General features: G+C 36.8%; 1 protein-coding gene across 3 annotated transcripts in view; it reads right to left on the bottom strand.

Moving 5' to 3' along the window:
- The window catches only part of LOC113512207 (glutamate decarboxylase), an 84,240-nt gene that overhangs the window by 28,864 nt on the left and 35,523 nt on the right, over window positions 1–19,853 (bottom strand). For all 3 annotated transcript variants that reach the window (XM_052898401.1, XM_052898400.1, XM_052898402.1), the window contains 2 exons: window positions 13,315–13,424; window positions 12,208–12,334 (listed from right to left, as the gene is read on the bottom strand). In XM_052898401.1, coding sequence (XP_052754361.1) covers window positions 12,208–12,334; window positions 13,315–13,424 — 237 coding nt within the window. The remainder of the gene's footprint in view (window positions 1–12,207; window positions 12,335–13,314; window positions 13,425–19,853) is intronic.

The following is a 19,853-nucleotide window of genomic DNA, read 5'->3' as shown; positions in this document are numbered from 1 at the left end:
TTCAGGTTTGTGTAAAAATCTCTTCTCCATCTGTTGCAGACGATTAACAGCCAAGGTTTTTGAATCACCAAGACTTGTGGAAGGAAATTCTTTAAATGGTAAACGAACTACGTATCGACCATCATCATTACGTGTGTAAGTATTTTTATAGTGTTCCTCGCATTGTATTTCTGATGCGGACATAGGTTTTTTGTGGGGAACGTGCTCTTCGAAAAACTGCCTAAGTAACTGATCCACCTCCAACTTATTATGGGCTACAACCATTTGTGTACTTGTGTAACAGTTTGTGATTAAGAGCAACGAGAGTGTTGTGTTTATGTATTCCATCGAGAATTATGTGAGCATGCACGTCGGCATTCGGCTTGTGAAAATCAGATCAGCTAGATCTAATTGCATTGATGAAGGCCAAGTACCTTGTGGAAATTCTCGAGACGGTAAATAGTTTTCTAAGTACATAAGGAACTTCAATACGTGAAAGTGATGGGTTTTACAAAATTAGTGTTACCATAGACTTAGTAGTAACTTCTTGTGAGTTGGATATTCCAGTGATTTTACCAATTACAGGTGTGCGATCAAGATTCAATAGTTGTACAGCTGCTTCAGTAACAAAAGAAGCCTGAGAGCCCTGGTCTGAGTGCCCTGAGAACGTAAGTAGAGCCATTCTTTGCCTTCACTTTAATTTGAGCTGTAGGTAAAATAACTTGTTTATTATTTGTTTCAGGTTTCGTGTTAGCAGTATGACAAGACGTAGAGGGACTCTGTACTGACTCAAAATAAAAATGCAGCAAAGTGTGATGACGTCGTCCACATTTCTTACAGGTTGTGCTTTGCCGACATTGTTTCACAGAATGACCCTTAATCAAACAGTTGAAGCAGATGTTGTTCGTTTTTATAAAATGTTGACGTTCTGATACAGTAAGTGTAGCAAATTTCTTACAATGACAAATGTAATGGTTCTGTGAACAATATGTGCAAGTACTATTTACTTCAGTAACGTAAGTTTTGACAGATGTAAATTTTTGTGGTGTGTATATCTTCTTTGACAATTCTTTGACTTGAGTTGAACTAATCATTTCTAGTGTTCTGAATCTATTCTCCAAGAAAGAAGCTAAATCGGCATAAGTAGGAATCTCAAGAATTACCAAGAGACTTCCCAAAGTTTATGTGATCTCTAACTTTCCGACAATGACATATACTAAAATAGCATCCCAGTTAGAAATACATATGTTGAGATTTTTCAACGAGTCAAGACATTGACTAGTAGTGTCTAATAATTCTTTGAGACTTTTAGTTGATTCGCCAGCTAACTTCTTTTGACTTAATAAGCGATTCAGTATGTTGTTGACAATAATCCTCTTGTTGTCGTATCTTTCTTCCAGCTTCTTCCATGCATCGAGATAATTAGCTTCGGTAAGTGTGAAATTCTTTAATAATTCTGCTGCTTCCCCAGTTAAACTAGACTTAAGGTAATGATGCTTTTCAATTTTAGACAAACTGTTATTGTTATGTATTAATGAAATATATAAATCTCGAGCTAATCCAATCATTATAATCACCAGAAAATACTGAAGGGATCGAGGAAGATGTGGTCTCGAGTGTGAAGATGAAGCGATGGTGATGGTGTTATCATCATCAGTTTTAATTGATTTTGTTTCATGTTCATATAACCAATCTTTTATCCAGGTCTTGAGATCTAAGTAAGCCTCTTCAGTAGAGTTATAATTTTCCTCTAGATCGAGATTATATGATTTTAAATCCGACTCTGAATATGTAGTTGTAATGTACTCATATTGCTTATTATAAGACGACCAGTACTCACATAGCATCTCTAAACGTGCATCCAAATATCCTCTTGTAATTTTAGCTCGAGCGCACTTCTTCGTGTTAGTAAGTAATTTCACAATTTTATTTGAATTGTCCAACAACATTGTAATACGTGAACTAATATTTTCTGTCATTGTGATATGCAAACAACAAAGTCCGATATATATATGTGAAAAAAGTATTATACACTGAAGTTGTGAATATTTATGCGTTTAGTACTGCACTATATTTATTTACTAAATTATGCGGCTATCGAAGGACCAAATGAACAAAAATAAAGTCGAATCTTGATCTTGAATGTGTTTATTAATTTTGTACAAGAACGTCACAATCGAAAGTGTCAGATAAAAACATTATTTTTCTTTTTTTTTTTGTATAAAGGGCCAACAAAGAGTTTATATACCAGTTATTAATTAAACACATGCATTAAAAAAACTCTAAAAAAACATATGAACAGCAGCATGGATATAGAACAGTTTGTACGACATTTATACCCACGATACATAGTATTTAGACGTTATACTCCCGTGTCCTGAAATTTCATTCCGAAAAGCCAAATTTCCAAATGGACCCAACCGAGAATCGAAGCCGGCACTTCGCGAAACGATGAGGGAATGATAAAAAGCTGTCAAATGACACAGCCCACATTTCTCCCTAGGGGCGTTTTATCACACTCCACAGATGTTTAGGGGTTGCCAGTAAACAAAATTAAATCAAACTGCAGTGGGAATTTAAATTAGCTGTTTGTTGAGACTAACGGATTACCCTTTAGTTGTAATGAAATATAAACATTTGTAAGGTTTTATCTTATATTGCATATGTAAAAAACAGATTCTGCAAATATCTACATTTTCCTCCCATTTTTTTAAAACACATAAGTATCCTACCAAAAAAAAACTATTTAAAAAAATGTACCCACTGTCACTCGGGGTGATGTATGTATTTTAACGGTACTATACATACAAATTAGGTCAGACATTCAGAGTTTGTGGTGGAACAAAAAACCATTAAAATTGTCTTTTTGGATAGTAGATACTATATTTAAGAACTACTGCCTACCCTACAAACAGTAACTATGGAAATTATGCAAATTAATACTATAGCATCAAGTTTACATTGAATTCTGGATGAAAAGGAACGCAACCACAATGGCGGATGATTGCTGTCACGTGACAATAGCGCACGTGTCGACATGGCGCCAAAATAAATAGAATGAAAACTTTAACACCCTTATTTAAATAACACTACGGTTGATAATAGAATTTTCTGATTTGTACATAAATTTCATTATCAATAAATCAAAAATAAACTTTTCTCTTTGACGCATAGAGTTCTAAATCGCTTAGCGTACTCGAAAGTTTGTTTTATCTGCGGTAACCCGATGCAGGAAATATTGTTTTTGACAGATATTTTCGAGGGAAAACTCCCGAGGGACGAAGGAGTCGATAGATAAGTGAACTCGAAAAATGTTGAATTGACTTCGAGAGTGCTTCGCGGCTATCTTTTTATGTGCCATAGACAGTTTGGGCATAGATAAAATAGAATGTTGATAGCGTATGAAAAAGTATTTCTCATATATTATAGATTATAGGATCGTGCAAAACTGGTTAGTATTACAAGCTAACAGAAAATATATCTATCTATAAAATATTTAGGTACATATACATTTTAATTAAACTTCTCTGAGTAGATGAAATCCATGTAGATAGATAGATAGAGAATTTATTTGCATTACTTACTTACAGCACACAAATTACAACATACATATACAAAAAAAAAGCGAGATAACATAAATGATAAAAAAAAAAAATACACAAAGCTAAATACAATTTTCGTTTGTGAGTGTGCCATAGCAATACAAAATGGCCACAACTCGGTTTATTGCTTCGCCCTCAAAAAAGAAAAGCACTGATATTCTGTTGCGGCCAAAGGGAATAGGGTAACAATAAAACAATACTACCAGATTATCAGAATATTAACAGATTATTATGTATTTGTTATAAAGACGTCATAAACCTATTTTTATGACTTATGCTGGCTAAACCTTGTGGTCCTGGCATAGACTAGGCTACCCCTGCCTTTCCCATGAGTGTCGTAAGAGGCGACTAAGGAAACGTAATGGTTTTTTTTTTAATAGATGAAAATGGAATGGTTACCCCCGCGCTATCGGTATACATTGACGGGGCACCAGTGAAAGATGATAGGTGAAAATGAATATAGGTCAGTTGGCCCACCACGATGAATTCGACAAGAACTAACCATGATAGTTTCCAGTGGGAACCGCGTGGAGGTCGACCTGAGAGAGTATATTGCTAGCAATGAGCCTATTAGACCTCATTACTAGCAATCCCTTTCCTCCACCGTAATAGGCTAGGGATGGGCAGCAGCGTGCCTCTTAAAACATAACCAAAAGCTGACTAAGCTTGCCAAATTGCTTGCCATGCGTGGCAACTACGGGCAAAACCATTACAGGAAGGCCTATAATATAATAAACCTTATAGATTGAAGTAATGTTTTTTTTTTGATGAGTGAAAATGGTATGGTAACCCCGCCTGCGCTAACAGGATACGCTGGCGGAGCACCAGTAAACGGTGATAGATGAGAATGAAAACAGGTCAGTTAGCCCATCATGATGAATTCATCAGGAATTAACCATGATAGTTTCCAGGGGGAAGCGCGAGGAGGTCGACCTGGTTGGGCATATTGCTAGCAATGGGATTCTCAGTCTCCATTACTAATAATCCCTTTCCCCCCAATGAAGTAATGTTCATTGAAAATCAGCAATGACTTGTACCTACCGAAGGGAGGAAATGAATTGTTAGTTATTACTAAGTTAACTCTATTGCGATCAATGACCCCATTGGTAGCAATGTACCAATGTATTTTCATTCCTGAGTCCTCAGGAATGATAACACATGGGGGGTATCATGTGCGAAACAGTATACTCTGTTATGTCCACGGTACTGCTCATGTCTATAGGCGACGGTTACCACTTTCCATCAGGTGGGCCGTCAGCTTGTTTGACATTCTAAGTTGTATAAAAAAAAAGTAGTTGATATATATAAACATTTCAAATATTATTTCTGCAAACAAATGATTTAATCAAAACTATATCCACCCCAGAAATTCCTGCACAAGAATAGCGCATTCATGCACATAATTTCTAGAAGCTTCCCCTCAGGGTTGCCCTCTAAAATGCAGATTAAAACGGCATTACTGCAACACCTGACTTGAATTAATCGCGGCCCCATCTGCTGGCAACACAGGGGATTATATTGAATTCCTTTTGACGTATTAATATTATTTTTGGAGCGGTATCCCCGGATGATTAGTCGGTAAACTTCCAACTATATTATTTTTGGCGGGAAATAGTCTATGGTATTCGTCATTTGAATATGTCAGCTAAGTAATCATGTATGGGGTTAAATATTAAAAATTGTTTACAGTCTATGGTATTTAAAAAGAAAGAAGCAGACTTATAAACTTTAACAATCTATTTTCCATTGCTTTGCCTGCAGAAGGAAGTATTCTGTATTATATTAATTAAAGATACGGTCTATTTGTGGATGAGACTTCATTCAAATCCATACAGTCGTTAAGTGTTTTTTTTTATACAACTTAGAATGGCAAACAAGCTGATGGCCCATCTGATGGAACGTGGTAACCGTCGCCTATAGACATGAGCAGTACCATGGACATAACAGAGTATACTGTTTCGCCCATGATACCCTCCATGCGTTGCCATTCCTGAGGACTCAGGTGTTATTCTGTACCCAGTAAATTCACGCCATATGCCCACCCTTCAAACCGAAACACAGCCATGCAAACACAACTGCTTCACGGTAGAAACACGAATGGGACAGAGGAAAGTGTGACTTGGTAATATACATTCAAAAAGTTTAAATGTTTTTATGCAACTTAGAATGGCAAACAAGCTGACGGTCCGCCTCAAGGAAAGTGGTAACCGTCCGCTAACCGCAGTTAGACTTTAGTGATGTTTTAAAAGTTTTTTTTTTTAATGCAAAAAATATTAGATAATTCGAACATCAATAACTTATTAGGAGTTCGCTAGAGTTGTCTCTACAAACAGTCTAACAACAAACTCGATTCAATGGCTTCGTTAGTGGAAGGGCAGACAAAAGCTGTGGCGACGGGACCCGCATTGTAAGCTTGACACTAGTTACATCCCGTGTCTTTGGCTATTTGAATTAAAATAAAAAATATCCTTTGAATGTAATGTTTTGTTGTAACTTTATGATATAAATACAAAATAAAATATTTTAAATTGTGTCTTACAAAAAACCGGCTTCAATTGTGGTATTACGAGGTATTTTGATTTAAAAATTAAACTGCTTAACCGATTTTGATAAAATTTCTATGGGATCAATCTGTAAGTATATTTTTTTTAGATAAATTTACAGCTTACGGAGCTATGGGTTAACAAACATAAAAAAAATAAAACCGAACTAGGAACCTCCTTTTTTTTGAAGTCGGTTGAAGACTATTTGTCGTTTTTTTAATTTTTGATTCGTGATTTTTTTTATTTAATATACCAAACCGGTTACAATTTTATCGTTTACTTACAATAGAAAAAAAAATATTTGGAGCAATTTTGAATTGAAAAGACTTTAAAAAAACACCATTATAACACGAGTAGATTCAATTTACGAAGACATCACATAATATGCATACTAAAAAATAGTGGAATTAAGAAGCCCCATAAAAAAGCCCATAAACATAAACATTTCAGATTATAAAATCTCGTTGATTTACAATCGACGCCGGGGGCCAGGGCGAGTGTAATCCACGCAAATCATCGGATTACGCCACTATGGTATGTAGTGCAACCACGGATTTAGATAAGTTCGGATATTTATAATTCTTTTTTTTTATTGCCAACTGTACAACGGTATTTCATTGTACAGTTGGAAATTCACACACACAGGTTCGTGTATCTTTACCTATTTTTTTTTATTCAACTTAGAATGGCAAACAAGCTGACGGCCCACCTGATGGAAAGTGGTAACCGTCGCCTATAGACATGAGCAGTACCATGGACAAAACAGAGTATACCGTTTCGCCCATGATACCGACGTACCAGAGGGAGATTTTATACAAAAGTCGATTGCTTGGGTATCTCTGTCCCATTCGTATTTCAACCGTGAAGCAGTTGTGTTTGCATGGCTATGTTTCGGTTTGAAGGGTGGGATATGGCGTGAATTTACTGGGTACAGAGGAATAACACCCGAGTCCTCAGGAATGGCAACGCATGGGGAGTATCATGGGCGAAACAGTATGCTCTGTTATGCTCATGTCTATAGGCGACGGTTACTACTTTCCATCAGGTGGGCCATCAGCTTGTTTGCCATTCTAAGTTGTATAAAAAAAACTGTCTTGCCCATGATGCCCTTCACTTTTGGGTTGTAATTTCTGAGGTTTAAGGTGTTATGTCTCTGTACACTGTAATTTCAATACCATATAACATTCTTCAGACCGTCGCAGTCCCAGGGTTGCTCAATTGAAGCTGACCACTCTACTATTTCAACAGTCTAATACAGTCGATCTTACTTTGTGCCCCCTAACTTGCACTTTATCCCCAAATATTATTTATATAATAACATTTTCTACTTAAGACAGAAAATTATTAACAAAAAAGGAATTCGGAATTTTTTTTCACGAATGGTTCTAGAAAATAATAATCTATGGTCACCGTACTCATCCCTCAGGAGTGGCCTGTATTACCATAGCTTGATGGATCATCCCATTGTCCGTCCTATCGTTATTGCATATAGATTAGACTCTTGGCTCGATTTTGATAGGTTTTATCGGCTTTTTTATTTTATTTTATTTTATTTTATTTATTAGGCGCACATAACAGAAGTTTACAAATACAAACATAAATTATAACATGCAAGTACATTGATGTATTGATCAGGTAAACTTGCCACGACATGTGCACACAGCACGATCCAACAATAAATGCGACTGCAACAAAGCCATTCGGTCGCAACTATTAGTGAAAAAAAATTAAACATAAAAAGAAACAAAAACATAGAGAAAGTTAAATAAAAAACAAATTATATAAGAAATTTCTAAATATTACATTATTTTTTACAATTGTCAGCGATATTGATTATAACCGAGTCCAAATACGTCAAGGTCATTCTGATGAGCGTCATTATATGATCTATACATATTTAGGGGCCTACTGAAAATCAGTGTCGTAGCTTCAGATTTGAAACTGCGACGTATGCTGAGTTAGGTGCTTTGCACAAACACTGGCTACATTCATTTTGTTTTTTATATGTTTTTCTTTTTTATTCTAAATTAAAAGTAAAATAGTAATGTTATTATATAATTGTGTAACCTTCATTATTATGTTGTTTTGTTATACGTATGTAACATGTACAATTTATATTATTTCTCTTAAAGAGCGATTGTATTTAACTAATGATATCATTTAAATGAAAGGTTTGTTTAATGTATGCGTAAATAAATAAATAAATAAATATTCGCTATAGGGTTATGTTATTATTTTGAGTATATCGTGTGTGTAGAGATGTGTAGACGTGGGCTTGATGATATTTATATATATAAATTCAGAAGGAGTGAAAGAAAGAAAGACTTTGTCTTCGGTTTTGTCAAGAACGTCACTATTTATTTTTCTGTAACTATGTAGGTTTAAAAGAGGTTGCCTACATGTGAAGTAATGATAGAAAATTACTTTGTAATCTACTTGATATATACCGCCGACCATAGACACTCGTAAACCTATGGGCGGTGGTAATTATTTAACACTAAGTGAGCTGCATGTGCGTTTGTTCTTATGTTATAAAAAAAAAAGTATACTTCCAACGAAGTTGAAAATTTTTTCCATGAAAAAAAAAAAACGTAATCCGAAAAACAAACAATTTTGAAGTCTCCATAATAAAATGGCGGACCTAGCTATCAATTGCTATATATTTTTGTCTCGTATTTCGGTGTCTTTTAAGAAAACAATATTAAGATCACTGATGGAACATTGTTTGAAAATGGAGCTAAATAATTTCTCTTTCACCCTGTACATATCAGGGGACCTTTGGTTTTGATCACAGAGTGATTCATCAACAAAACATCACCCGTCTTCCGCACTCGACAAACGATTAAACACGGGCGAACGGACACGAATCCAGCGCGTTCGGCGAGCAGAAAATTACCACCCGCCCGGATCGCTTCCATCGAAATTAGGGGAGTCTAGTTTTGGGATGGAAATGTCACTGGTGAACACATATATATATATATAATTTTATTTATTTATTTATATAATTTTATTTATTTATTTAAGGAACACCAACAGCATATTGCATTATAACATATAGGTATAACAAACATTAAATACAATGCAATATTAATGCACACGCCTATTATAGGTATTCACAGCATTCACTTTAACATAATTATACAGTGGCGAGAAAATTAAGTAAATAATAAAAACAAACATGTAACCTAAGTTGTGAGCAATATCAGAAAATAAGATTATGAGTGAATTAAATTAAAAAAATATATATTATGATAATTAGAGTTAATGTTCATAAGATTGTTGTACAAAGTGTTTCAGCAATTTATTCCTGTAGGAATTCGAATTATCATACACTATATCAATTTCAGGTAATTTGGCATTAATTTCATTGTGTGACGCACTATATATATATATATATATATATATATATATATATATATATATCTTATATATATATATATCTTTAGAAAATTCTATCTGCAAGTGCACAAGTCGGGCCGGATCACTAGTTGATAATCATTATGTCACTATTGAAGTAACTTACATATGTATATGTACTAACTTAATTATCCACTCGTCGATTACTACGATACAGGCCTGCGAGCCTAGTTTTGTAATCACTGTTTAGTAAATAGTGTACCCGCTTTTTTTTTTTTTGTTAAAATAAAGTCATTATTAACAAAATGTTTTTGGAGGATCAAATTAGGTTTTTTTTTAAAACTTTAAACCTAACATTCTGTGTGGCGTTTCCAAAAATTCTATGATCCATTCTCGTAACCCTACCATTACCCCAGCCCCGGCATACGGGGTAATAGCTGAGGGCGATTCGAGCCCGCTGTCATGTCGAATCTACACTGACGTTTTATTTTGAACAAATCAAAAAAACTATTGAGAAGGAAAAAAATATTGGGTGAATAGAAACAAAGGGAATCCCGTTTCCATTTTCACCGACTTTAAAACGAAGGAAGTTCATTATTTGGTTATATCGTCACTTTATGTTTGTCAACACAACATGGAAAAAGTTACAAACATCAGACGTTTCGAGATCGATTACAATTCAAAAATAAGACAAAGACTACTGTAAAGATCAATGAACATTTTACAAAAAATAAGAAAATTGAATGGAATTTAATTATTATTATATTGAGAAATATCAAAAAAATGGACGATATTAATTACTTTGTATCCTTCAAATGAAAGTTCAACGGTATTGAAATAAACAGATGGGGGACGATTTACAAATCTACGGAGAAAGTCAGTTTCTTTGGGGAACCGGAAGAGATAGAAATTTGAAAATAACCTTACCAACATAATGGTTGACTAGAAAATGTAGATTTTTAAAGAATGTCAAATTTGAAAAAAATTGCCATAGAATGGATTATATTATATATTACTTTTAATTTGGTATCAGCTGTTGATTGCCCACTGCTGACCATGGGTCTTCACCATAAGGATGTTCTTGCCAGTAGTTGGCGTTGCAGACGGGTTGACAACCAAAGTTAAGCTTCGGCGATGTTTTAAGAGCTACGCTGCTGCCCATCTCTCGACCATTGAGTTAGTAGCTTCTTTCGACATCCACAGGAAAGAAAAGTGCGGCGCATTCTATGCCGGGACCACACGGCAAGTTAATAACACCAATGCCAAAAAAATAATTTTGGGAAATTTTGCCAGTCTGCCTATATGTTTTGTTCCGGTACCATGCAAGAACTACTGTACCAAATTGGATGCGGTACAATATTAAGTTCTTGAAGATCTAATTGAAATAGTTGTGGGTATATATTTTAACACGGCGTCTAGAAGTAATCTGGTGGTCTACCATGAAATGAGATTCCGAATTTTCGGGCTCAATTTCGTGTTTTTGTTCGTACCAAAATCGACCCAGTAAATGGAGTTTAACATTTCGTCATCATAAATCCTATCATAATAGTTCAGGGGAATGATATTTTAACATTTTTAATAATTTTAAACGGCGTGCATTATGTAATTTTAACATGAAATCTCTGTTTCGATCGTCCCCGAAATTTCGGTAAATATTTCATGGTAGGCCCTCTGCTCCATTGATTTTCCTACTTCAAAAGTCCACGCGAACGAAACAGCGGGCGAATAACTTGTATAACTTTGTCTAAATAGACAATTACCACTTGTAACACTGTACGTTGCTTGTATTTTGTGCGTATGTCCTCTGTTGGAACATTTCTATACATGGAACAATTCAATTACACCCACAAATGTACCGGAATGATCGCCCTCCGTTCTGGAGTTGTATTTAATTGTATACCATTGTATCCAGTCAATCAAGCACGGTGGGGGGAAAAAATTTGTTAATATTACTCAATATTGAACTCTGTTACGTTGATAACACGGCTTACATTTCAAATGACATGAACGGTGTTGTAACTTTGAAAGATCTCAAAATCACGCGACACTTAATTCCGAAATTTCAAAATGGAAGAAGCAAGATCTATTTATGAAACTAAGAATGGCAAACAAGCTGACGGCCCACCTGATGGAAAGTGGTAACCGTCGCCTATAGACATGGGCAGTACCATGGACATAACAGCGTATACTGTTTCGCCCATTATACCCCCCATACGTTGCCATTCTTGAGGACTCAGATGTTATTCTTTTGCACCCTGTAATTTTATTGCTATATCCCATCCTGCAAACTGAAACGTGGTCTGAAATAGAACTGCTTCACGGCAGAAACACGAATGGTACAGAGGTGTCCAAGCAGGTAAATATTTATTCTCGCAGGCAAAACTGCAGGAAACAGTTGATAATTCTAACAAAATAGTCAAAACACTCATACATTTCTGAGCCTACATAGTTTTTTTTTTGATGAGTGAAAATGGTATGGTAACTCCGCCTGCGCTAACGGGATACGCTGGCGGAGCACCAGTGAAGGGTGATCGATGAGAATGAAAACAGGCCAGTTAGCCCATCAAGATGAATTAATCAGGAATTAACCATGATAGTTTCCAGGGGGAACCGCGAGGAGGTCGACCTGGTTGGGTATATTGCTAGCAATGGGATTCTCAGTCTCCGTTACTAACAATCCCTTTCCCCCCGAGCCTACATAGTTAACAAAGGAAATCAGTACTCACCAGTTTTCACCTGATGCTTCAGCGCCGACTTGCAGTCTTCGAGTAGCTGCTTCAGCGGGAGGGGTTCGTCATGAAGAGCTAAGTCCAAGGTCTTCTGCATCTCCTCTGGCATCTTGAACTCCAGGATCTGTGTGAAGGCGGTAAAAGATTTAATATTTGAATAGCATGTGAAATTTCACACTGTAATTTTTATTTGTAGTAAAATAATTTCACACCTGCTACTATTTGCTATTAAAAATAACGTATGAATATCCTTAATAGATAGATACGAAAGATTATAACGATTGAAGGGTAAATGTTTGTTACTCTTTCAAGCAAAAACTACTAAACGGATTTGAATGTAATTTGATACACGGGTAGGTTGTATCCTAACTTACCATATAGGATACCTAATATAAAGTTTCACGCAGTTGAATCCGTGCAATCGCTAGTTAATATATGAACATTGTGCTGTAAAATTGATATTTGTAAGCTCTTAGCGTTATGAATGCAAATTCACGCCATATCCCACCTTTCAAACCGAAACACAGCCATGCAAACACAACTGCTTTACGGTAGAAACACGAATGGAACAGAGGTACCCAAGCAAACGACTTTTGTACAAAGTCTCCCTCTGGTAAATCTGATGTCTGCCGTTATATATCCACTGCTAAATCTGGACTTCCCCCATAGACTGTCACAGGGAACGGTTCTGAGCCACCTGCATCCACTGACTCTCTGCAATGCATTTGAGATCGTCCCTCCATATAGTGGAGAGTCGTCCTACACTGCGTATGTCCGTAAAGAGCCGGCAAACACGAAGCTTTCTTCTCCATCTGTTATCGGTTCCTCAAGTTATGTGACCAGTCCATCGCCACTGCAGCTTGCTTAACCTTCTAGCTATGTCGATCAGTTTAGTTCTTTTGCGGGCACCCATTTATTGGTTTAGCTACATCTTTTTTTATACCACTCAGGTGGCAAACAAGCATACGGCCCATCTGATGGTAAGCGGTTACCGTAGCCTATAAACGCCTGCAATACCAGCGGCATTACACGCGCGTTGCCAACCCTAAAATCTTCGTGCATGTGACGAAGTCGCAAAAAAAAAGATAGTGGAATGTATAATACCTTCTCGTTCCTATCGTTGACTTGTTGGACATAGTCGAGGAGCACGTCCACGACCCGCGCCAGGAACTCCCTGGTTTGAGCGTTCGCATCCTCGCGATACGGCAGGATGGCTGCAACAATGTTATTTATTACTCTTTTTAATCGAGTTGATAGGGTGTGAGGTGGGGGGGGGGATAGGGATTGTTAGTAATAGTCTCTGATAGTCTCATTGCTACGATATATGACACGTTATAAAAAAAAATTCAAGAATCTTGAAAAAAAAATAAAAATAAAGGGTTTTACATACATCATTTAGACAAGACGATATAAAAAAATACGAGCTATAAAGACAATAGATTATAAAATACCTATTTGTCTAACTACACCATAATACCATTTCTAAATCTGCAATTAGAGCCGTGAAAAATAAGTCCGGATAATCGAATATTCGGATAATCGATGTTTAGATAATCAAGATTCTAATGTACCTAATTAGGAATTAATTTTGCGACCAAAATGGTCACCACTCATCAAAATAACGACTAAACGCTGATTAAGACACCCATATTTTATTCTTTATTGTACACAAAAGGTTATTGAAATAGAAAAAAAAAAAACATAATAATGCACAAAGACGAGCTTATCTCTAAAAGAGATTTCTTCCAGCAAACCCAATTTGAGAAAAACTGACAGTTTATTTGAAGTTACAGTCATACATTATACATGTATTATTCTAGAAGTAGTATTACAATGGTTGAGTATAAAAATAGTAAGCTTAACCCTCTGCCGCGCGGCCGTGCGCGCCGTCCTGATTAAAAAGTCGAGCAGTTTTTAATAACAGCGCCCCATCGCGACTGTGTCCGGGAATGTGAGAGAGTGGGGTAACCATGTGTATAAAAGAAAAACAAAAACAAACTATTATTACATGACATTATAAAATTTTGAATTTAGAACGTGGAATTGCGTATTAGAGATTTTGATTTAGGTCAATTTCATTACGTCACATAACACACACACACACACACACACACACACACACACACACACACACGCACACACACACATACACAAATTTCATCATGTCATCACAAAATTAAAATCGAACCAACGCGAGAAAAAATACTATCGATTACAAAACGAATCGTAAAAATCGATTCAGCATTAGCGAAGTAATCGCGTAATATATCGCAAAGCAAAGCCAATAGTTGCCATGCTTGGCAGGCGGATGGGTAACCGCAGTCAGGCTCTATAGGTGTTCTAGGAGAGACGCTACTGCCTATCCCTCGCCTTCCCTTAGTCGCATCTTATGATACCCACGGGAAAGGAAGGGGGGCCTATTCCATGTCAGGTCTACACGACCCTATTATTTATTTATTTCTGTCTATCTATCTATCTATTCTATTTAAGAGCTGCGCTCTTGTCGGTGGAGCTCTTGCCACTCACTACGATTGTCAGCGAGTCTCTTCACCTCTTGATACGACCGACCACCAACTCCTTCCTCGATCTGCCTGATGTAACTATGCCTCGGTCTCCCTCTTCCCCTCCTTCCTTCTATTATAATGTTCATAAGTTTGTACCAAGTGTCCTAACATTTTTTCCCCATTCACCTCAATAGTTCTTACAATTTGTCTCCTTTCCTTAACCCTAAGTCGGACCTCCTCATTACTAAATCGAGAATTTATTAATTTATTCTTTATCAACTTATTGTAATATAACCTTTGTATGCAATAAAGTATGCCGTGTGGTCCCAGCATAGAATGGAATACCCCTTCCTTTCCCGTGGGTGTTGTAAAAGGCGACTGAAGGAGGACGACGGATGGGCTGCAGCGTCTCGTAAAACATTTCCAAAGCCTAACTACGGTTGCCAATCCGCCTGCCAAGCGTGGCAACTACTGGCGAAACCCCCCTAGATAGCGGCTTATGTTCAGCAGTGGACAGTCAAAAGCTAATATGATGATAATGAATAAAGTATAAAATAAATAAATAACTAATGGGATTTTATGTGATTATTTCACAGTCTATGTTTTATGTATTTGTCCCGTATTTTCCCAACACATAGTCACACTGGAAACAGAACGTCGTATTGTCGTAACATCCGCTCACAGATGTCTTTGATACGTGCTCTGAATTGCGAGGGCAGAACGGATGATAGCGCTCGGGACAGAACTGCATACGAATATAAACTTTACTATAACGAAATAAGGTGTATAAGTGGTCACAATATCCATTGTGGAGAGCGAAGGAAGCTTCCAGAAAAAGTGTTTTATTTTTCCAACCGACTATTTGCTGTATTGTGCCAGTGATATTGTAGATACTATAATTAAAACTGTTTTTTTAATTTTTTTATTTATGTATAGGATTACCAACATAAAATACAGCTACAATAAAGCTAAATTTTAATACAATACACTGGCAGCTCAGATCTAACTGTTCTTACATTTATAGGCAACCACAGCATGCCTTGGGTTTGACAAACATTAAAATATAATTAAATTATTAAATGTGTAAAGATATTAACAATATGAATAATAATATAATATAAATAATGGAAATTGTATTCAAATTATTATAAAATATAAATAAATAATAAATATAATGCAATGGCGAGGTATATCAACACTTTAGTCATGAATACAGAGTGACTATCGTTGTGAATATCAAGTTCAGGCTTGGTTTTTACAATATCGTTATACAGTTTTACAAAAAATGCCTTCAACTGTGGTAAAACCAGTTTTTATGTATTGACTAGCGACCCGCCCCGGTTTTGCACGGGTGCAACGCCGCACCGCTATGCCCTTGCATTTTAAATCTGTAATATCATCGGAAATATTCATTTAAATTACATGCTGTAGAGCCATATACCTAACCAGGTCGACCTCCTCGCGGTTCTTCCTGGAAACTATCATGGTTAATTCCCGATGAATTCATCATGATGGGCTAACTGTCCTGTTTTCATTCTCACCTGTCACCCTTCACTGGTGCTCCGCCAGCGTATCCCGTTAGCGCAGGCGGGGTTACCATTCCATTTTCACCCAGCAAAAAAAAATAAGGTCTATCTATATAAGCCAAAACAATATTTTGTAGAATTTTTATCTGTATATTTGTGTAATATGTTTCTTCTTGTATTAATTTTTTTTATGTAATTTAGAATGGCAAACAAGCTGACGGCCCACCTGATGGAATGTATTAATCGTTGCCTATAGACATGAGCAGTACCATGGACATAACAGAGTATACTGTTTCGCCCATGATACCCCCCATGCGTTGCCATTCCTGAGTACTCAGGTGTTATTCCTCTGTACTCAGTAAATTCACGCTATATCCCACCTTTCAAACCGAAACACAGCCATGCAAACACAGCTGCTTCGCGGTAGAAACACGAATGGGACAGAGGTACCCAAGCAATCGACTTTTGTACAAAATCTCCCTTTTGAAAATGGAATGTTCCTGAAGGACTTAAAACATGGTATCTGTTTTTTATACTTTTTTCGTTTTTTTTTTTTTTATTAGAGGGTGACTTTGTACAAATGTCATTTGCCTAGATACTCTGTCCAGTTCGTGTTTCAGTCGTGAAACAGTTGTGTTTCCATCAGGTGGGCCGTCAGCTTGTTTGCCATTCTAAGTTGCGTAAAAAAGTCTCGGTACGTAATCTAAAAGTAATCTATTTCATTGATTTCCCTGCTGCTATTTCATTGAAGTCCACGCGTACGGGGCAGTGGGTAATATAAATATAATGACAATTTATTCAGAGTTTATTCTTTTTTTAGTTTTAGTTATATTTATTTATTTATTAAGCATATTAAGTCTTACATCCGAGAAATGGGTACTGGTGGCCCGCACGCATGTAAACTTAAATGAGTTAAGGGGCCGCCTGAGAATCAGCGCTGTATAGGTACATCTCGCTGGAGGCGTGCACATATAGCAATAGCTGCGACGGCTTCGGCAACCAGCAAAATTATTTGTCCTATCTTGTTGATTTTTTTTTAAATATTATTAGTGATACTAAGGATAATCTATCTATTTATTTATCTTGTTATTTCGCTCTACCCGTTGTATATACAAATACAAATCTACAACGCCTATAGCCCAATCCAACCTAACTATCGAACGATAAAAAGAGCATTAACGGTGGGAAGACAACAAAATTCACTTTAAATAATCCTAAGTGTTGCAACCCTCCGCCGGTTGGGGGCGTCGCGGGCGGCGGCGTAATCCGCACTTAATACTATCGCTGGGCTGTCAGATGCAGCCGCTACTTCAGATAATGCATCGCCAAGGATGCGTTCAAGTGTTATCTAATTTTGTATGCGGCCAGTTTTTGATAAGTTTTTTTTTATTGGATGATAATGGAATGCGCTCAACCTCCACGTGGTTCCCCCTGGAAACCATCGTGAACAATTCTTGTTGAATTCGTCACGATGGGCCAACTGACCTGGGACCTGTTTCATCCTCACCTATTATTCTTCACTGGTACTCCGCCAGCGTATCCCGATAGCGCAGGCGGGGTTACCATTCCATTATCACCCTTTAAAAAAAAAACCACCGCCTGCGCTATCGGTATACGCTGGCGGGCCACCAGTGAGGGATGATAGGTGAGGATGAAAGCAGGTCAGTAGGTCCATCGTGATCAATTCGACAGTGATTAACCATAATGGTTTCCAATGGGAACCGCGTGGATGTCGACACATATCCTGCCGGCTATATATTTACCAATGGTGTTACAATACGAATTGTTTTTTTTTTTAATTTTATATTCTTTATTTATATATAAATATTTTATGTGCAGTTTCGTTATTATAATTCTTAATAATTTTTTTTGACCCACAACAAATATTTAGACCTTACTCTTTTAAATTGGAGACAATTTTTAATTTAACATAACTATTTTTTAAACGTTAAAAAGCCCTCACAGTATTTATTTGTCAAGTGTTACATTACAGACATACAGGTAGAAATCGTTAAGCAGTTTTGTACCTTATACAGAAGTATTAAGGTGAATAATCGAAATCATGTCAAAACAGAGGGTAGGAAGACGTGTGTAAACTCATGTTTGCGACGCCGTAAGCCGATTACAAACTGTACTTACACTTCTATGACTTATAGTGCATTTAATGTTAAAATATTTGATGTTTGCTACAGAAATCTTTTTTTTTATACCACTGAAGTGGCAAACAAGCATACGGCCCACCTGATAGTAAGTGGTTACCGTAGCCTATGAACACTTATGAAATTACAAATATATATAAACGCCGGCGGCACACCTGCAATGCCGTTGGTGTTGCGGGTGATCATGGTGGGCGGTAGTCACTTACCATCAGGTGAGCCGCATGCTGTGTTGTAAAAAAAACATAATTTTATATAACAAATAGGTAGATAATTATTTTGATCCTGTTGTGACCACGACTTGGATTTTTTATTCAACTTAGAATGGCAAACAAGCTGACGGCCCATCTGATGGAAAGTGGTAACCGTTGCCTGTAGACACGAGCAGTACCATGGACATAACAGAGTATACTGTTTCGCCCATGATACCCCCCATGCGTTGCCATGCCTGAGGACTCAGGTGTTATTCCTCTGTACCCAGTAAATTCACGCCATATCCCACCCTTCAAACCGAAACACAGTATCTACATTTGCTTATAAAACAACTGCCAAAAAAGAATATTCTCAAGGCATTGTTTTTAGACTTCACGCCATATCCCACCCTTCAAACCGAAACACAGCCATGCAAACACAACTGCTTCACGGTTGAAACACGGATGGAACAGAGGTACCCAAGCAATCGACTTTTGTACAAAATCTCTCTCTGGTACTGATGGTCAGTGACCACTGCAGCCCATTAATACCCAAAACCCCAGAGGCATTACAGTTAAGGTGCCAATTTTATTGATTTTATTGGTTTATTTTTGTTTTTTTTTTTTATGTGCACGAGATTAATACACAATACTTTTCAGTGAATAAGTTTTTCATTAAAACTAACCCTCGAGTTGCAAAGCCCGGCCGTTCGGACCCCAGGCCGGAATGTCAAGAATTTCACTTAAACATCGCTCCCCCAACGATTTGTTACACTTGGCTCTCGCGAGCGCGCGCCACAATGTGCTCCATACAATACCCAAACAAATAACACAGCTGCATCCTGGGGTTACATTTGCGATGTTTAATTAAAGGATTCCTTGTTGAAAAATGGTTTCTTGATTTATTAAAACAGTCGACGGGAGTGTGGAAGTCTGGTCTATGGTTTGATCAACATTTGACATGATAAACATGACTTGATCGACAGGTTTATATGTAAATCAGTGTCAGTTAGTAACAATAATAATAATATTTTTTTTATATTTTTTTAGACCCAGTTTTTATATTTTACCAATTATTACCAGAGTATACCATAATCTTTTACCTATATCAAATATAAAAAGGACTATTTCTCGTTACATAATGATGCACCTGAGAGAGACTTTGTACAAAAGTCATTTTCTTGGACACCTCTGTCCCATTCATGTGAATTTACTGGGTACAGAGGAATAACACCTGAGTCCTCAAGAATGGCAACGCATGGGGGG

This window comes from Galleria mellonella, unplaced genomic scaffold (genome assembly GCF_026898425.1).
Source record: "Galleria mellonella isolate WM207_F2 unplaced genomic scaffold, CSIRO_AGI_GalMel_v1 utg424, whole genome shotgun sequence".
Classification (NCBI taxonomy): domain Eukaryota; kingdom Metazoa; phylum Arthropoda; class Insecta; order Lepidoptera; family Pyralidae; genus Galleria; species Galleria mellonella.
This window is presented reverse-complemented; position numbering and strand designations above follow the sequence as displayed.